General features: G+C 36.3%; 1 protein-coding gene across 2 annotated transcripts in view; it reads right to left on the bottom strand.

Moving 5' to 3' along the window:
* The window catches only part of SCFD2 (sec1 family domain containing 2), a 351,298-nt gene that overhangs the window by 291,497 nt on the left and 38,151 nt on the right, over positions 1-21,650 (bottom strand). For both annotated transcript variants that reach the window (XM_072943848.1, XM_006198127.4), the window contains one exon: positions 20,448-20,575. In XM_072943848.1, coding sequence (XP_072799949.1) covers positions 20,448-20,575 — 128 coding nt within the window. The remainder of the gene's footprint in view (positions 1-20,447; positions 20,576-21,650) is intronic.

Genomic DNA, 21,650 nt, shown 5'->3' with positions numbered 1-21,650 from the left:
CCAATTTGAATCTCTTTTATTTCTTTTTCTTGCCTGATTGCTGTGGCTAGGACTTCCAAGACTATGTTGAATAGAAGTGGTGAGAGTGGGCATCCTTGTCTTGTTCTCGATTTTAGTGGGAAGGCTTTTCAGTTTTTCAGCATTGAGTATTATGCTGGCTGTGGGTTTGTCATAAATAGCTTTTATTATGTTGAGATATATTCCCTCTATACCCACTTTGGTAAGAGTTTCTATCACAAGTGGGTGTTGAATTTTATCAAATGCTTTTTCTAAGTCTATCGAGATGATCATGTAATTTTTGTCCTTTCTCTTATTGATGTGGTATATCACATTGATTTGCATATGTTGAACCATCCTTGTGTCCCTGAGATGAATCCAACTTGATCATGGTGTATTATCTTTTTTAATGTGCTGTTGGATTCTGTTTGCTAATATTTTGTTGAGGATTTTTGCATTGATGTTATCAATGATATTGACCTGTAATTTTCTTTTTTCATAGTGTCTTTGTGTCTTTGTCTGGTTTTGGTATCAGGGTGAAGGTGGCTTCACAGAATGAGTTTGGGAGTACTCCCTCCTTTTCAATCTTTTGGAAGAGTTTGAGAAGGATCGGTAAGAGTTCTTCTCAGTATGTGTGGTAGAATTCCCCAGAGAAGCCATCTGGTCCTGGACTTTTATTTGTAGGGAAGTTTTTTATTGCTGATTCTATTTCATTTCTAGTGATTGGTCTGTTCAAGTGGTCTATTTCTTACTGATTCAGTCTTGGTGGGCTGTACCTTTCCAGAAACTTGTCCATTTCTTCTAAGTTGTCCAATTTGGTTCCATACAGTTGTTCATAGTATCATCTTATGGTTTTTTTTGTATATCTGTGGTATTAGTTGTAATCTCTCCATTTTCCTGTTTTATTTTATTTGTGTTATCTCTCTGTTCTTCTTGGTGAACCTGGCAAAAGGTTTGTCAATTTTATTTACTCCTTCAAAATACAAGCTCTTGGTTTTACTGATTTTTTTCTATTGTTTTTATCTCTATTTTATTTATTTCCTTCCTGATCTTTATTATTTCCTTCCTTCTGCTGAGTTTAGGTTTTGTTTGCTCTTCTTTTTCTAATTTTTTTAGGTGATAGGTTAGGTTGTTTACTTGAGATTGTTCTTGTTTTTTGAGGAAGGCCTGTATCACTATGAATTTCCCTGTTAGGACTACTTTTGCTGCATCGCATAGATTTTGCGTGGTTGTGTTTTCATTATCATTTGTCTAAAAGTATTTTTTAATTTATTCTTTGATTTCATCACCAACCCATTTTTTTTCATAGTGTGTTGTTTAATCTCCACACTATCATTTTTAATCCTTTGTTTTTCTGTGGTTGATTTCTACTTTCATGGCATTGTGGTCATAAAATGCTTGAAATAATTTCTACCCTCATAAAGCTCATAAAAGATGCTTGAAATAATTTCTACCCTCTTAAACTTGCTGAGGCTTCTTTTGTGCCCCAGTATGTGGTCTATCCTAGAAAATGTTCCATAAGCACTTGAGAAGAATGTATATTCTGTTTTTCAGGGATGTAATGTTCTAAAATTATCAATCAAGTCCAACCGTTCTGTTGTGTCATTTAGAATCTCCATTGCCTTATTGATTTTCTGTCTGGAAGATCTGTCCTATGATGTAAATGAGTATTAAAGTCTCCTACTCATTTCTCCCTTTATGTGTCTTAGTATTTGCTTTATGTATTTAGGTGCTCCTATATTGGGTGCATATATGTCAATGAGTATAATATCCTCATCTTGTATTACTCCTTTAATCATTATATAGTGTCCTTCTTTAAGATCTTCCTTTATGGCCTTTGTTTTAAAGTCTATTTTGTCTGAAATCAGTATTGCTACTCCTGCTTTTTTGTCCTTTCCATTTGCATGAAGTATCTTTTCCATCCTCTCACTTTCAATCTATGTGTGTCCTTCACCGTAAAGTGGGTCTCTTATATACAGCATATTGTAGGTTCTTGTTTTATTATCCAATCTGCCACTCTGTGTATTTTGATTGGAGCATTTAGTCCATTGACATTGATGGTAATTATTGATAGGTGGTGTTTATTGCCATTTTGAAGTTAGTTTTCCAGTTGACTTCATATTTCCTCTTTGGTTCCTTTCTTTTTTCTTTTTGTGGTTTGATACTTTTCTTTTGTATTATATTGGTTTCTTTTTGGTTTTTGTGACTCTATTGTATGCTTTTGACTTGTGGTTACCCTGTTTTTCAAGTATATTAACCCATTACTATACCTGTTTGCTTTAAACTGATAGTCATATAAGCTCAAACACAACCTAAAAAGAACAAGAAAAAAGGCCTCTATTTCCTGCTCCTCTCTTTGACCTTTTATAATTTTGATGTCCTCTTTTACATCTTCATGTTTATTCTATTGTAACTCATTATAGTTATTGCATTTCCAATTACGGTTTTCTCCTTTCTATAGCATCCTGCTTCTTTTCTATTTAGAGTGGACCTTTCAATATTTTTTTAGCATAGATTTAGTATTGCTGAATTCTTTTAGTTTTTGCTTGTCTATGAAATTCTGTATCTCTTCTATTCTAAAGGATAGTCTTGCTGAATAGAGTATCTTAGGTTGCAGCTTTTTCTCATTCAGGACTTTGAATATACCTTGCCACTCCCTTCTGGCCTGCAATGTTTGTGTTGAGAAATCAGCTGAAAGCCTTTATATTATATTGTCTTGGTGTAGGTCTATTTGAGTTCTTGTTTGGGACCCTCTGTGCTTCCTGTACTTGGATATTTGATTCCTTCTTTGGGTTTGGGAAGTTTTCAGTCATGATTTCTTCAAATATCTTTTCAATCCCTTTTTCTATTTCTTCTACTTCTGGGACTCCTATTATGCAAAGATTGGGATGCTTTATATTATCCCATAGGTCCCTTATATGCTTTCATTAGTTTTCACTTGCTTTTCTGTTTGTTGTTCTGATTAGGTGATTTCTGTTATCCTGTCTTCTAAGTCACTTATTCATCCCTCTGAATTATCTAGTCTGCTTTTGACTGCCTTTAGCTTGGCTCTTATCTCAGCCATTGAGTTTTCTGTTTTTAATTGGCTACTCTTTATAGTTTCTATTTCCTTTTTATAGTATTCTGCATGCTTATTCATAGCCTCTCTTATTTCCTTCAGTATTTTATCATCCCCTTTTTGAAGTCATGATCTAGTTGACTATCATGGTCTATTTCATTGATCATTCTTTCAGGGGACTTCTCTTATTCTTTTAATTAAGAGTAGTTCGTTTGCTTCTTCATTTTACTAATATCTCTCTGGCACTACCTATTATGGAGTATCAGTTATCTTGTGGTCTTGAAGGGCTTTTTTTTTTTTTTTTTACAGAGGATGCGTTCCTGTGCAGACTGTGTGCCTCTAATAATTTTGTTGAGAGGTCTGTTGTTAGTATGAATGGTTGCACATCTTTTGTGTGTGTTGGCTGTTATCTCTTTGATTGAGGGTGTGGCGAGTGTTCTGGTGATCAGAGCCTGTCCTGGTTAATAAGCAGGGCCTCCTTTTCATTCTGTGGTTGTCACAGCCCTGACAGGGGCTGGGCCTGTCCCCCTTTAGTTGTAATGGAGGCTTCCAGACTTGTTTCTGAGCTGTGGTGCACAGTAAGCAGGGTTGGAGTCCCTGCTTTAGCCACGGGAGTGTCACTATTCTGCTCTGGTGTCCCCCAGGTTCTCTGCCCTCAGAGGTGCAAGTGTAGATCCACCAACATCTGGGTCACACATCTGGAGCATGGTGTGCTACTGGGTCAGAGCCATCCCCAGCGCTGCTTCTGTATAGGGTACGCAGATCCTCTGAAAACTCTGCACTTACACTTGCCCCTGCTGTGTGCCAGACACCATTCCTTGCTCATTTGTCTTAGAGGCACAGGTCCACAAATGCACCTTCAGAGCAAATTGATCCCCTCTGCCTGGGGCTGTAAACAAATTTCAGTCCTGCCTATGATGTTGCAGAGGCCCTGCATATGGATTCAGGTTTTAACTACCCTCTGCCTGGGAGCCGCACACTAGTAAATATGGTGGCTATGGCTGAACCTTGCCTCTCTTCTCACAAGAACACAGTGGCTATGGCCCAGCTGCATTGCTCCCCTCCCCTGAACATGCACCAGCAGTATTGCTTTATTTATAGGGGACCCAGGCTATGCTGTTCTGTATACACTCCTACCCACAGCCCACACCACATTCCTGCCCCCTGAGGCTGCCTCTGCGCAGTCAGCCCCGGGCCTCTGCCCGGCTTGAGCAACCAGTCCTGGGCCACCCTTGCTGGCTCACATCTAGAGCTGGTGATCACAGGGACCCTTTGTGCCAGTTTCTCTCAGTTCTTTTGGCCAAGTGGCTGCTGTGCACTCCGACCCTCAGAGGTTCCCCCTCCATCCCTACTGACCTCTCTGTTGGAAAGGGGGTGTCCCAGTGTAAGAGCGCTATTACTCCTTTGCCACTCCCTCCCTACAAGACAGGTCCCACACCAATTTCCTTTTTCATCTTTATTTTTTTTTCTCCTACCAGATTTTGAGAGGAATTTTGTCTTTTGAAGTGGGTGATGTTCTGTCAAAGTTCAGCAGGTGCTCTGAGTGAATGGGTGGGTCCATGGATGTCTCTCTTGGTGTATTCGTGGGAGAGAGTGAGCTAAGAGCTAAGAGCTACACTGCCATATTGGCAACCCCTCCAACCTGCTTCTTTTTCTTGCTGAGTAATAACCGATTGTATGAATGTGCCATAGTTTATTTAGCCATTTATTTAGCCATTTACCAGTTAATAATGGCTTGGCTTGCTTCCAATTTTTAGAAATTATGAATAAAACCTTCACAGACATCCTTGCATGAGTTTTTATATATATATGTGTCTGTGGACATATGGTTTCATTTTTCTTAAATAAATTTCTAGGGTTGCTGGGTCATATGCTAAGTGTATGTTTAACTTTATAGGAAACTGACAAACTAATTTCCAAAGTGAGCTGTCCCACCAGCAACAGATGAGAGTTCTTTTGCCTCATGTCCTCACTAGCACTTGGTATTGCCAGTTTTTTTGGTTTTAGCCATTCTAATAGGTATCTAGAAACATCTCATTGTGGTTTCAATTTGTATTTTTCTAATGATTAATAATGTTAGTCATCTTTTCATGTGCTTATTTGTCACCCTATATCTTTTTTGGTGAAGTGTCCATTCAGATTGTTTTGCTCATTTTTATTAGGTTGTTTATTTTCTTATTATTGAGTTGTGAGTCTCATTATCTTTTATTAATACATTGGTTCAACATATATTTATTAATACATTTGTTCAACATATGCTAGAGACTGTCCTTATTGCTAAGAATAAACCCGTGAACAAATCAGACAAAAATCTCTGTCCTCTTGGCCAACAAATAAAGAAGACAAATGACTCCTGGGTGCTCTCCTAATTATTCAGCCCATTACATGTCATTCCCTTCTTAAGGAATGGGGGGATCTTTTATGCATATGATTAACATTTTTATACAATAACATCTTCTGACACATTAAATGTTAACATTAAATACATGGAAACAAATTTTCACATGAAATAGGGTCAAATCTAACACTGCTGTGAGCTCCATTTATTTGTTAACACATCGTACTGCAGGTGATTGCAGTGTGGTCCTTGGACACATAGAGCTTTGTCTATGAAGAGAGAGTCATAAAACAATTATACAAACAATTACTTAATCACTACTGTAATAAGCAGTACTAAGGAAATAAATAAAATGTCTTGAAACTGTAAAAGGCTCTATGTGATACGTAACTGCCTACCTCTCCAACCCTGTCTCCTGGACTGACGATGAAAGAATTAAAAAGGCTGAGAATACACATAATCCATTCATACTATAACTCTCTTTTGGAGAGACCTCAAGAAATGGAAATCATCATAGAAAGTCATTAGGTCTACTTAGATTTCTATTACAATAACCATATGTTCAATTTAAAGATAAGAGTGTCTTCAAGTCAAAAACATACTTAAACTTTTTATGCAGTTAGTATTTTCCTAGCACAGACTTGGACTCAATGACCATATTTACATAATGCCACCTTCCCACATAAGTCATGAGATCCAAAGGACCAAATGGATATATTTCATAACAGGAAATGACAACAGAACACTATTGTGAATTAGCAATTATTCACTCCTGCTGCTCCATTCTACTCTCTTCTGTATAACTTTTTCTTACACACAGTAATGCTTCCTTAGATATGTCATGAAAGCAGGGGGGGTGTTAGTAAAAATCCATAACATGCTAATTGGAATTTATTAAAAGAGTACTTCACACAAATTCTTTGAAATATAGGCTAGTGACTTTTTTAAAATATAAATTTAATCACAACCTTACATAAAGAAAGTCAAAATCAACTAATCAACCACTAAAAATGCTATAGTGAGACTAACAACTAGAGAAAACTTCTCAGTTCATATTAGCTAAAACTGCAAGCAACTAGAACCAGGTGTTGAAAAAGTAGTAGACGGCACATTCATTCCTATCTCACATTACAAAAAAAAAAAAACTTGTCAGGCAGATTTACATGGTGATTTTTAAAATGTCAACTCAGAAAGCTTTGCAATACATTTTTTAAGCCATAAAAAACAAGGGTTATTTTATATCAAGACTGCATAATAGCAACTCTTTGAAACATGACAATTTTGAAATTTGAAAAATGGCTTTCAAGTAAAAAAATCTACTAGGCTTTCTTTTCTTTTTTCATAGTTTTGAAGAAAGAGAAACAGGCTTCTGATTTTAATTTAGTTAAGAAGAAAACCCAAAGCTTTATCAATCATCAATTCTATGTATATATTAAAACTCTTACTAAAACAGAATTATCTCTTGGGAGAAAAGGATGTATTTGGAAAATAAAAGGATTTAGTATCTTAATACTGTCTGTGATCCTTACAATATTGAATTCAATTGTATTCAAATGCATTATGGAGCCTATTTTTCCATTTACTACATACATTAGACATCATAACTTTCTGAACCTGTTTTGTGGCTTGGTAAGATATATCTAAAATACTTCCACATATGGTTCTTGGTTAATGTTCTTAAAATAAAGAGGATTCTGTCATTGTGAGGTTTTATTTAATCCCTAAATTGTGTCTTAACTGGCAGAAAGCAACCACCACCAGGTATTTTTGTCTAAAATGGAATATTTAGCTAGTAAATGTTTTTTTTTAAATTCTTGCTATAAGAAGTAATAATACTGTCACTGTATGTTTTTTTGTTCATCATTGCCATGAAAACCCAGTGTGTAAAATCTGAATAAACAAAGTTACGTTTTAAGACTTATATCCCCAGAAATCAAATATCAGCATTTCATGTCTCCTTTTTAACCATTTTTCTAATATAATAAAGGCAAAGGATTTTAAAATATTTAAATATAATATGTTCTGCTAAGACTCTGGTTTATTAGCTCACACACAATTGGTAAACAGGAATAATTTTTATATTACACAAAAATCACATTTTTTCATTTGTCATTTTTTTTTTGTTCTTTTAACATTTCACGTCACCAAATAACAGCCGTTGAACACAAAGTAAACAAACACAGCTGAACACTGCAAGCCAAAAGAACTGGGCACAGCATACAGTCCCCATGCATCCCTGTTCTTCCTCGTGGCTCTACGTGGCCACGTGTCCTCTTGAAAGTGCTTCCGGTTTGGTTCTCTCTGACCTTTAGTGCACTTTGCCTTTGCCTCCAAAACAAAACAGCCTCAACTCCTCTTCCCCTTCCAGGAAGCTACCTTCAGTCCTATATATGCTATAAAACTTCTTTATTTAAAGGAATTTGGCCTCTCTTTTTAACTGTGCAAGTATATTTATCAAGATTTTTATTGTTTTCATTAGTGCTGTATTGCAAATTTGTAGAGATTTTTGAATGGGTCTCTGGTAATACTTTTTTTATCATGAGCCCTGATAACTATTATGTGATTTTGCAAAACAAGCTTTCCAGGAATGCATATAAAGCACAGCAAAAGCACTCCTACTAACACATAGACAAAGGCGGCAACTCTATTAAAAGTAGACTATTTTGGTTGGTGGGCAGCACTATCAGAGAAAACGTCAAATATGAATTCACAGGTGACATAAGAGACACAAGAGAGCCAAAATCTTGGGTACAAAAGATGGTTTTGGAGTTTCGTAAATAATGTACAAAAGGTTCAGAGGGTAGAGTGAGCACAGAGATTTACATCCTCTTCTTGTTCCATCAGGATGACAGAAGGGAATAAAAATGGACAGGAACACACAACAACAAAGAGATTGTGAGATAGTCCATAGGCAGACAGAAGATTTCAAACACTTTTCCTCCCCATCTGCTGATTATCTTTGTAACTCACATGAAATAAGTAAACTTTCTTTTTTGTTCTGTTAACTAGAGATGGTATCCTATGGCTTTTTGTCTTCTGAGCAGAGGATATGAACCTCCTTTCCCTTCCCTCTACTTCTTGTTTCCCCCTTTCATTTTTCAAATCATCTGTACTTTTATTTTCACCTGGCAAAGATTTTGTATTTTGTTCTGTAACCATAATTTAGTCTTATATACTTTTTCTACAGTTTGATTCAAAAAGTGAATGGTGTTTGCATCATCACGAATTATATGACTATTAATGCAGAGCTAAATTACGGGTTATGATTACATCGCCTTATGCATATAACACACTTTGGTCCTAGAATGCTTGATGGGCTTTTTGGGAGGAGGGAGGAGGGAGAGCATTCTTTGCCTTAATCAAAGCTTTAAAGTCTCCTAATTTCAAATATAGTCTTATCTTTGAAGTCTGTTTTTTTTTTTTAATTGAGGTGCAGTTGATTCATGGGTTTTGGGGTTTTTTCCCCCCCTGAATACTTTACTACCAAACCCTTTCATTCTCCAGTTCTATCATGGGCAGGCTGTTCTCCAGGCCTTCCTGCATAGCAATCTGGAACTTCTCTTATGGCTCTACTCTACTGGGACACTGTTTCATTAAATCCTTAATTTTTCTATTTTGTGGTGCTGTCTTGTTTTGCAGGATACTCTCAAGTAACTTATTCAGAAAAGGTGTGTGGAAAGCAAAGTTCTTTAATCTCTGGAAAGGCTTTTTCTTGCCCTCAAAGTTGAATAATAGTTTCTCTGGGTCTGCAAGTCTACGCTGAAAATAATGCATTGCTTCCTCATCTTCTGGCTCCAGGTTGCTGATAAGAAACGTGTGCTCTTCTCACTCTCGTTGCTTTGTAGATGAGCTTCTTTTTTTCCATCTTAGGGCCCTTAGATCTTCTCATTCTCTGGTACTCTGAGGAGTCACAGTGATTGTGTCTGGCTTAGAGGTTTCTTACTCTTTTCACTTGCTTCTCAGCTAAGCCTATTCTGTTTGATATGTCTTCCTTCACATCTGGGAACGTCTCCCATTCCTTGTTTGCTAATTTCCTGTCCTCTGCTTACTCACTCTTTCTGCAATTTCTTACAGTTCTTGGACCTCTGAATTGGTTTTCCATAGCTCTTTCCTTTCGTATCATATTTTCAATGTTCTATTCTTTCTACATTTTAGGGGATTTTCTTGATTTACCTTTAAACTTTGGTTGAATTTTAGTTTTATAATAATATCCCTATTTCTAAGAGCTTCTTTTTTATTGAGCTTTATTGAGCTATAACTCACATGTCATAAAATTTACCCTTAAAATGCACAATTCACTGGTTTTTAGTGTATTCACAGAGGTATACAATCATCACCACTGTATAATTTCAGAACATTTTCATCATCCCAAAAAGAAAGCCTGTACTCAAATTTCCTGTTATTAAAAAGATATACAGCTATAAATTCATGCATATTAGAATATAGCCTGAATAAAATTTTCAATTGCAAGATATAACTCTACTTAGTTATACTAGGAAACTGAGAAATAATAGAAATAATAGAATTCTGGCTTTTTCACATATAGTAATACTATGGTATGCACTAAAATAATTTTTTAAATTGAAGTATAAATTCCTGGAAGGTGACAGAAGAAGAGAAGAGTACAAAATCATGGAGCAAAACAAGAAAAATAAACCTCCTCCCCTTCCCCTACCAAAGACTGCCTAGGATATGTGACAAGGCACTGCAGCAAAGAGGGACCACCTGCCCAGAAGATACAAGCAATTCTGACTCAGAAGACTCAGGGATAATGGAGGTGGAAAGTGAGGGGTATAACATAAAGCAGAGCATACACATCTTACATACACATCTTACATGAGCAGTTCAGTTTATTTTTACACATATGTCTATCCATGTAACCAGCACCCAGATCAAAGTATGGAATATGTCCAGTGCTCTAGAAGATTCCCTCAATACTTATCTAGTCAATGATCCCACGGCAAACCATTACTTTTAACTCTCTTAACACAGCTTGCTTTTTGTCTGCTTTTTTGAACTTCATATAAATGGAATTATATGTATATACTACTTTGTGTCTAGATTTAGTTCAACATCATCCAAAATCTCAAATTCTTTTTTTCTAACTGTGTTTTATTGTGCTAAATGACTATAACAGTTTTTCTATCCATTCTACTGTGAAGAATATTTAGGTTTTACAGTTCAGGACCGTTATAAATAATGATGCTCTGAACATTCTAATACAAATGCCTTTTGGTAGACTCATTTCGATATGCCTGGGTGTGAAACCACTGGGTCGGTGTATACTAAGCTTAGCTTGATACTATCAACATTTTTCCATGGTTGTATCATTATTATCCACACATTTAAAATTTGACCAAATTTGATGTAACTTTAAAAATATACATACAATGTTTTAAATGAGGTACAACTGTATAAAGTTTCTTTTCTGGTATTGTACGGTGGGTAGCCAAAGCCCTAATAATGGAGAGGAGAGAGAAAAAGTCACAATGGAAACCACTTTGCCATACTCTTAATATTCTTCTTTATTTTATTTTTCTCATTATTTGTCTACTTGCTTACTTACTTTCCTACCTAATTACACAGGAAAAGGCTTGGAAGGCAAGATACTAACTCAGGAACAAATTGAAGTGTAAGACAATAGGGAGGGGTGTGGACATTTACTTTTTATTTTACTAATGTTATGATATGAATTTTCTAGAAGCACATACCAGTATTGCTTTTTAAACAGTCTCTTGGCTCTGAAATATAATAATGCCTGCCTCACATAAAATAAACAGACATGTATTTTTCTCTGGGAAATTTGAGTCTGTTGCTATCACTGACTTGTACAATGGAGGAAGCATTGTCTTTCAACAGAGAAAGAAATATAAGAGTAATAATAACTGCCGGCTTCCCACCTCTATTGAGGTCAAAGGACAAAGAAATATGGTTCACATGCAGGTGGAGAGATTTAAGTCAGACATGAGAAAAAAATTCTACAATCGTGATGAATATTAGACATTGAAACAAGTTATTAAAGGGGAAAGAGGGAAGACATTATAAATCTTCTCCCGTAGGGATTTGAAGGGCAGTATATACAGCCATCTGTATAGTGAAACTCGAATAAAACCCAGCTGGGAATCTATGTCCATTTTTATAACACTATAAATACTGAAGAAGGTTTTCTGGGATATCCTTTAAATAATACATGTTTCTTGTTGCACAAATTTTTGAGCTGTACAGTATTGCAAAGATAGAATAAGAAACTAATGTGAAAAGAGCATTTTAATTATATGAATCAATTCAATCAAATGGGTCCAAAACTGAGAAATCCTATTGCAAGATATGTCTTCAGGATAGTATGGAATAAAGTATAACTGCTGCAGAACCAGGGGTCACAAACAGAAAATAAACAGCTCTCCCCGAAATTTATACAAAACAGTGAAATACAAAACCACCAGAAACATTTACGACTTGGCTTTCTTTGGAAATGCAGCCTTCCAGAGACTAACTTAAACACTGCATCAATGTTTATAGACTCAGCAGAGAGCATGGAAAGGAGCCCATTATCCCTGTTATCCAGGAAGCAGATTACTAGCCTGCCAGGTAAGGAGCCTTTCCATGGTGGGTCCACTCTGGTTTGGAAACGGGAGCCTCCAAGTAAACTAACTCCCACCCCACAGCCATGGATCTTCTCTTAGAGTTTTTAACCTCCCACCCATATTCTCATATGCTGAGGATTCCTTCTGTTGAGAAAATAGAAAGATTCATAAGAGGAAGAGGAGGAGGGGGAAAATAGAAGAAAAAGATGCACCAATTAAAGGCTAAAATATAGAGCCAGAGGGCAGATGCTTGAAGAAAGGAGATTAGAAATTCACATTTCCATTTTACAGATGATAGGGGGGAGGGTAGAGCTCAGTAGTAGAGTGCAGGCTTAGCATGCTCAAGGTCCTGGGTCCAATTACCAGTACCTCCATTAAAAAAAGAAAAAGAAACAAAACCATTTTGCAGATGAGGAAATAGAGAAACAGAGGCAACTCAAGTTCTATTCTAGGCGATGCAGTGTAAGAAAGAAATATTTGTTTAGTAACCTTAAGACTTTCAGGCATTATTAAGTATTAATTCAATAAAAAGGATTTCTGCCTCTTCAGATTCTCTTCTTCACACCCCTAAATGGATGCATTCTTTACAGCTCTGCCTTCAGCCCTCTTCTCACTCATTCTACCTTCTTTTCCTGGATGATCAACCTTACATTATATTTCCTTTAGAAATTCACAACTTAGGTGCCATCATAATCACTAGGTAACTAAATTACCAATCTATTTTCCACTTCTGGAAATCATTACCCCAGTTACATGTTTCCCAACTAAGATGATCAGGGAACAATCCTACAGACAGTGTATTCCACCCCTTCACCTGGCAGAATACTCTTCCTATGCAATTGTATGACCACTGGTCATTATTTTTATAATGTGTTTTATCTGCCCAGGAGACAATAAATAATTTTATCACATGATACCCATCTCTTACAGAACACCTTGAATTTCATAAACAGTATGTTTCATATAAATCATTTCATCTAATTGTCAAGTTAGCAGGTAACAGAATACTCCTTTTGAAGGCAGAGAAACAGATTCAGAAAAGTTAATTAACTTGATCATTTGAAAACAAGACACTATTTTTTATATTTCCTGTCCCCTACAAGGACCTAATTACATAGTATGCAACTTCATAAATATCTTTAAAATTAATGAAAACAATTTTCTACTACCTCTAAATCTGGATAATATATAGAGAAAATTTCAGCAAGCTTTCCCCTCTTCTGTTGATTCCAATGGTCTCCAGAAAACTATGCTGATGTTGTACCTCAAAGAATACAACACTCTTTTAAACAATGGTTCTCAAAGGTGTTCCATGGACCCTGGGTCCTTGAGGCACTTTCAGGCAGTCAGAAAAGTCAGAACCATTTTCTCAATAATACAAAGATGCTACTTGATTCTGTTACTGTCCTGTATTTGCACTGATGGTACAAAAACAGGGGTGGGTAAAAGTGCTGGCGCCTTCGCACCAATCAAAGCAGTGGCACCAAGTTAATACAAGCAGTCAGTTTCACTTCAGAATGACCATGATGAAAATGAAAATGTTACTAATTTTATCAACTCTCAGCCCTTCAAAAAACATCAATATTTGGTGTAAAGAAATGGGAAATATACAAAAAGCACTTCGGGTGTATACCAAAGTACTACAATTGTCTTGAGGAAAAAGCACTGGTGTGATTGAGATATGAACTGCTGCTCACACTGTTTTAATGGCATAAAATTTTTACTGGAAAAGATAACTGAAAAACTATGGTTCTTCATACTTTTTTCCAAAAAAAAGAATGAAGTGAGCCTGTGACTCACTTCAAGGAAACCACTAACAGTTTGTATTGTCAATGACAAAACTCAAGTTTTCATTTGAAATTATAATTTTAGAACATTTGTATCTGCCCCTATATCTTTATATTACTATTATGTAAAGATTTTCAAATAAAATCAGTGGGGATATCAACAAATGTGGTTTTGTTATATTGTATAATATATAGTGTCAACATTTGGGAAATCTGCATAATTTAGAGAAACAATATTGTCCAAATGACTAATGTACAATACTATAAAATAACATGTGTGTAAAAGATCCACTCAAAGTAAAAGAGAGACCAATAGGTTTTAATGTAACAGAGTATGGGAAATTCAATGATATGGTTTCATATTCCACATTGTAACTAACCCATAAGAAATTACCTCTCGTAAAATTGGTGTAGTATCAAAGAATATCTGTAATTTTCTGAATAGTTATTAAAATACTTCTCCCTTTTTCAACTACATATTTTTGTAAGGCCAGCTTTTCTTTATACACTTTATTCAAAATAATATATCACAACAGACTGAATGAAAAAGCAGATATGAGAATACAGCTGTCTTCTATTAAACCAGACATTAGAGATGTGCAAAAATGTAAAATGGTGCCACTTTTTTCACTACATAATTTTGTTTGAGAAAATAGTTATTTGTCCAAAAAAAGTTATTCATGTTAACATGTAATAGGTTTATTATACTATTTTATATTAAGTAATAAATATTTTCTAAATTTTCCCTGCTTGAATTCCTAATGTGATATTTTCTATCTCTCTCTCTATCTACTCATGCCTCCCATTGACCAAACCCAACTGAGAGGCCAAGGATAGAAAAGACTGCTGAGGCAGAACATAATGGTTAGCCTCCAGAAGCACAAATAGAGAAGGTTGGAGAGGATGTGGAAGAACAATCCAATGAGAAAATTTCAGTCAAAAATAACAAAGACCTGGATCTACAGAAGTTCCTGCTGGGGAATGGGGAGTAGGGAGGAAGAGCAATTTGAGTTGATGGGTGAAGCGTGAAGCATGAAGCTAGAAGTCAGAAAGATCTAGATAAATAGTATGCTAAGGAGTTTGGACATCATCTTGAGGCAATGGGGAACCCTCAGAGGATTTTAGACAGGGGAATGGTCCATTCGTATCTGTGTTTGTAGCTCTGTAGCTGCTCCTCCCACCCCTAGTGGTTTGATTCCTCGAACTAGAAGGGGGCCTAATACAGACATCAGACAGACCTGGATTGTATTCTGGCTTACTTGCTGTATGTCTGGATCCATCAGGGCCCATGCAGAAGGCAGAAAACACACCGGTTATTTGAGCAGAGAAAATTTAATCTGCAGAATTGTTAACTGGGTAACTGAAAGATAAGAAGAAACCTCCAAGGTATCATGCAGGTAGCAACTGCTGGACGCAGCTATTACCAGTAGGGTGGGGGAAGCAAAGGGAAGAGGTTAGAATTACACCTCTGAGAACGAAGTGCTACTAGCTAGGCTGGCACCTCTGAGGAGGGGGTGCCGTGAAGCTGGTTCTGTGAGTATTGCAAGAACCACAAACCGGATTCAGCTGCTGCCACAGGAAGGACCTGTCTGCTGGCATGATCCTCAGAAGCAGAAGCCAAGTTCACAGGAGGCAGACAGGAAGGGGCAAGTGGATTTCCCCACTTCCAGCCTTGCAGTTTCCGTATGGCACCCCTTATCAGGATGCCCTACCAGGGAGCCTGCTGAAAGAGCAGAAATGTGGTCTGCAGGGTCCCAGCCCCAGCATCACAGAGCACAAGAGTGGGTTTAGATCTGAGAGACAATGACTTAACAACTGGCACAGTAATCCTGGAAAAGAAACTTAACCTTGAGTATCAGTTTTCCCTGTCTGTGAAATGGGCGGGGGGGGGGAGTACCAAATTCACAAGACTACTGGGAGGATTAAATGAAACAAACTATGTAAAATGTGTTATACTACCTGAGACAAAGTAGCTATTCAATAAAAGACAATTCCCTCCCCCATTCCCCAAACTGTGGCAAAAGCTAATACATAAAGACAGGGGTGTATGAGAGGCAATAAGAACAATCCAATGAGAAACTTTCAAGCAAAAATAACAAAGACCTGGATCTACAGAAGTTCCTGCTGGGGAATGGGGAGTAGGAAGGAACAGCAATTTGAGTTGATGGGTGAAGCATGAAGCTAGAAGATTTTCTTATCTTTTACACTTATCACATATCAAATGGGACATTGGGCTTATTAGGTTTTAACCTATCTGTTTTGCAAAGTTTAACAATCTCCACACCCAGTTCTCACACACACATATACACACACATGTTCCCCTTAATCCCCCCAAAAATTCTCCATAATGAAGGCAAAAGATATAAATGTGATCAGAATACAGCTGTTATTCAGCCAAAACTAGATGAACTCAAGTACCAATAATAGGAAGCAGAATCCTCTCAATGTTGAAAAACGTATATATCAAATAAAATTTTAGAGTGTTTTTTGATTTATTGCTGCTTTTCAAAGCCAGTACTGCTAAACTGTAAAAGAAAAAATGATAGTGGGTGTGGCATTGGTGGGGAGCAAAAATCACAACTTTCACCTGGGGCTTCATTAAGAGAAGTATGGTGTCCAAAAAGAGGCAAAGAACAAGACAACATCTTTATTCAGCTCTGGACATCACACTTTAGGACAGACATTAACAAAGTAGAGCTTTGTCAGTGGCTCAGAACTAGAAAAAAATGTGATGGTTAAAGGTGGGAAAGGCTTGTCTTTTCACAAATGGTTGAAAGAACTCATTATACCTACTTTGGAAAAGAGAAACTGATGGTGATTATATGGAACTGACACTCCAGTGCCCCCAAACGAGGAGAGTAAGGCAAGAAGCTGTGTAACATAATGGATCAGATCATCATCTGGAAATGTAACTCAAGAGATTTTCCTGTACAAGTGTGTCCACAGGGGTTTGGGAATCCCAAATACCACCAAGGTGATTTGGGGAGGTGAACAGAGTCAAGGAAGAGGCAATAGAATGTAATCATAACTAAGCTGAAAATGGAAAAACTATTTAGAATTTTGCTTAAAGAGTATGTTATCAAAAGGGAGACATTCAGTATAAAGACTATAAAAGATAAATTAAGTGGAAAGAATGAATTAGTACATTTCCCAGAAAGGGGAAAATCATCTAACTTGATTTGTTCTGATTTTACTCTCATCAAACAACCTTCCTATAATATGGTTCCCATGTAGATTTTCCTACAGATAGAACATAACTGCAGCACATCTGCTCCAGTTTGCTTGATAATCATAACCTTCGCTCTGCTTGGAGTTTCTTTCTCCTTCAAACTTCCAGGAAATGGGTATTTTCACTGTTTTTACAGATAAATAAATTGAAATCTGGCTAAAAAGTGACAGAACTGTGATTCTCCTTCATGTGTAACTGACTTTACATTCCATCACAATCCGGAACGTCTAAGGTCACAGAAAACCTAGAGAGATGTATAAGACAGTAGTGATGGTCTGGTAGCGAATACTGCAAAGAACTGAAAAAGAACTGAGGCCTGAGAGAAATGCTTATATATAGCAGTCTAGGAGACTTTCCGCAAAGAAGTGTCAGGAGCCAGACTACACTAGATTAATTAGCAAGAAAATAATAAAGAAATAGAGGTGTCAAGCATAGAATGCTCTTTCAAAAAACCTGGCTGCAAAACAAAGGACAGTGTCATAAAGAGATCTGTTTCACTTCGGCCCAAACAGGATCTTTCTGCCAGCCATTATGGCCATTCTGCAGAGAGATACGGGACAAACTGGTGAAGATCCCAAACCACAGGGTTGGTCCAGAGGAACAGATTCTCTGTAAAATGAAGAGACTGAGATGGGCACCCTCTACTCACTTCTTCTGTGAGTCAACATTTTGGGTCCAAACAGATGGATTTCTTACAGTCTATTTTTCACTTTCAGAATACATTTTTTCATGATGAAATGCCAGTGGGAAAAATACAGTTCAGTTTACAATGTTTTAAAAAATCACTTTTCTGGAACATATCTATTTAGCTAACTGACAATTTAATAACAAGCTCTGGGAAAGAAGGCATATGTTTATATGGGAAATGATAAAATGAATTTTGTTCTTTCTTTCAGCAGTTAAACTTTTCTCCCCTAAGAGAATGATGTTTATTTCTCTTGGTGCTCACGATATTTTAATATGAACTTACCTTTTACTAGGAAATTTTATATTTAAGATCTGAGGTTTCAATCATGGGATCCCTCCCAGTGAATTTAAATATAAAAAAATCTTCAATCTAGAATTAAAATATCTGCTTAATGTCTCAAAAATACCAGAAGGCTCTATTCCAGTCAGAAAAAAATGTGTGCTTCAGTAGAATTTATAGCAGGGGTTGAGAGAACAGTGCATAGTTTAAAGTACATTTCATAGTTTTAAATGCTGCTAGAAAAAGCATTCCAGCCATCTAGGATATCAGAACATAATTTTTTTTATGATAAGCAGTTTTCAAATATCAATATTTTATTATGTTTAAATTCCAGCTCTTTTCCTTACTGTTCATGGTTATGTATCTGTTAGCATACAGAAATGAGACATGCCAGAAATTCTGACCCGTGATATGAAGCAGAAATAAATAGCCACAGTGCGTTATCTTTTACTAAATTACAGTTGGCACATGGATAGAGTGTGATTTGGGCCAATCTTTTTGGTCCTTCTTACAACAAAAGTTTGCTAACAATTGCCTGATTCTTTCCTTCTTCTTTTTTCTCTCCTCACCCTCCCCCATGTCTGGAGTTAGGGGATAAATCAAACCATCTTATCTAAATTTTTTTTGGTCGACAGAAAACTCAAATATTTAAATTGAATTCCTTATGGGGTTACCCACTTTTTTTTTCTCTTCTGTCTCTGATCATTTTTAAAAGATACAGACCTTTAGAAATGTAAAGTTTGTTGATCTTTCAGGAGTCCTGCACTGAGCAATAAAAATTGATTTATGCTCTGTGACAGCATCATAAGGTTTTATCACTGAAATGCAATATAAATTAACCTTATCACCCAGACCCTTTGTGCATTCCTACTTTTCTTTATGCACAATATGAATTAGTTCTTATTTCAACATATTCATGGATAAGGAACTTCTTAAGGTTAACACACTTGTTATTAATGTGCACCTAGAACTGTAGAAAGGAAAGAAAAAAGAAAAGAAGGAAGTGAATGCAGGGAGGGAGAAAAAGAGAGAGAGAGAGAGAGAAGGTAAGAGAAACTAGAACTACTAGAACTATAGTCAAATGTCTGGGTGGTCTCAAAGTAACAACTTTATTTCTATTCCAAAACAACATGAAGGACTTCTGGCAATGGTTGTATGGAATTAAGATGATTTTATAAATAAAGAGCATATTCTCTTACATCAGAACTCTAGATTTAGCAGATGTACAGCCTCAGACAATTTAATTTTTCTCTATTCCAGTTTCTTTATCTGAAAAATGGGATACTCACAGTACCTATCTCATAGAATTACTCTGAAGATTAAGTAAGATAACTCATGTAAATAGTTAGAAGAAGACCTGGCACATTGAAAGTGCTCAATAAATTTTAGTTATTTTCACTTTTCTTATCATCCTTCATGTTCCTTTAAGTCCTCATATATTGTCACCTAACACACTGAAAGTTATGATTTTTTTCATATTATGACTCTGTAACTTCTTTCCTTCTAGGCTCATCCACATTCTTTTACTTCCAAAATTTTGTTCTTCTAGTAACTTGACAGTTTTTTTTTTTTTTTGTACTCACAAGTAATCAGGAACTTGGGCTAGGAATGTCAGCCAAGAAAAATTTCCTCATCTAGTAAAATGTACTCATATTTATTGGATACCTAACAGTAGATTATAAAAGAAATCTAATGTTTAAAATAGATAAACTTTTATAAGTTTCCAGAAATAAATTCTTCCTATTCACCAGATTCAATATTCATATTTAAATATTTCCATATTAATAAAATTATGTAATTTTAAAAAGCAAAACACCAGATTCCTTTTCTCAAATCAAAACATTAGTTCTCTGATTTTTTAATCAAAAGAAAAAAGCCATTTAAAGCTTATATTCCTGCAGACCCATTCTTCTTAATACTGAAGACAAAGCCACATGTGAAAAAAAAAATGAGAAATGAGAAAAATGATGTATGTGATGCCCTGGTGAAGAAGGGGTAACACTGGTGCGACCAGACAATCCGCAGACCACTCTAAGGGTGAGGGGCTGGGATACAACATGTCCATCTGCTCAACTGATTTGTCAACATAGTCCTTCATTCATCAATTCAAAAACAATAAAGATCTTTTATCCACAAGTGGGGAAAGGGGGTTAAGAAAACATGAGAGTAGGGAGGAGGAGTGGAATAGAATGAAGGGGAGGGAGTTCAGACCAATTTTGATAGTTCTAGATCAAATAACTAACAGAAGGACTCTACAAGCGAGGACTCTCCCGGGCTTCCCAAAGTTGAGCCTAAGAAAAGAGGTCATGGCTGAGCCCCGAGGGCATGTGTACAAATTCCTTCCCTACTCTTTCAACATTGACAAATGTCTTTAATACTTTTACTTCGATGCCATGCTGGCTAGGTTGGCCCACAATTCAGAGCAGGCTTAAATGAACTTCCTCAGAGCTGGCAGTCACTGCCTATCCCAGTGAAGCCATAACTTACCCATACTCATCTTGATTGGCAGGTTTTCTCTGCTTGCTGCTTCCACTAGATGTCTCCGGACTTCCATCACTGCCTCTTTGTGCCTGGTGTTCAATAAAGCTTCCCACAGGGCTTTAGCTGCGGGGTCACTGCAATAAAACCACAAAAAGAGCTTCAGAGTACATTTCTACTAGATAATGAAAAGGATGGCAAGCAAAATAATTTCTTAAATTTATCTATTTTGAGCATGAACGTAATCTTTCCTACTGACAGATTCTAAGTTATAGGGTTAAATAAAGAATAGCTAATCCATTTTAATCAGCACAAAATATTAAGATATTAAGGAGACAATAAAATCAAGCCAAAAAAAGGGGTAGGCAGAGGAGCTAAACAATGCTACGAGAAGTGTGGGAAAACTGTACAATAAATTTTTTTGAGAATTTGCTTTTAAAAGTATTTCATATACTGCATAGTACAGGGAACTGTACTTAATATCTTATAGTAACTTATAATGAAAAAGATCATGAAAAGAAATATATGTATGTATATGTATGACTTAAACATTATGCTGTGTACCAGAAATTGACACATTATAAACTATACTTCAATTTTTAAATAAAAAATTAAAAAAAAATTCTCATCAGAGAACACTGTTAGAAAAGAAAAAAGTATTTCAGAATATGATTGAACATTGCTAGAGTAATATATAAATGTTATATAGCCATAAATTAAATACACATCCAGAAATGATGTATCACTGATTAAAAGCATATGAGTCTTAGATAATATACTTGTCTGAGAAATATAAAGCAATCTGCAATGAGAATTCCCATTCAAAAATTACTCAGTAGAATTCCTAATGAGGAGGTTTCCTAGTGAATGAATATCAGGAATTAGGCTAAGTAACCATGGCCTTAAGTAGCCCACTTTGGGCCGTAGGTTGGAAGGAAGGCACTGCTGAAGCCTTTACAATTAACCGTTGATAACAGCACGAAGCACTGCATTATGCATGGTCTCATCTGGGCTCACTTCTCCAACAGCCCTCTGTCTCACCCAACATGCCACATCCCAGTTATCAATGAGTACAGTGTTCTTTCCGGAAGAGCTCTGCATGGAGCCAAGTATACACATCTGTAGTGACGTTTTACAAACTGAGTATAAAGGAACAAAGATGACTTGTGTCCCTTTTTTAAGGATATTTTCCTCCACTTAAAGCCCCAGTAA

Source organism: Vicugna pacos, chromosome 2, assembly GCF_048564905.1.
Source record: "Vicugna pacos chromosome 2, VicPac4, whole genome shotgun sequence".
Lineage (NCBI taxonomy): Eukaryota > Metazoa > Chordata > Mammalia > Artiodactyla > Camelidae > Vicugna > Vicugna pacos.
This window is presented reverse-complemented; position numbering and strand designations above follow the sequence as displayed.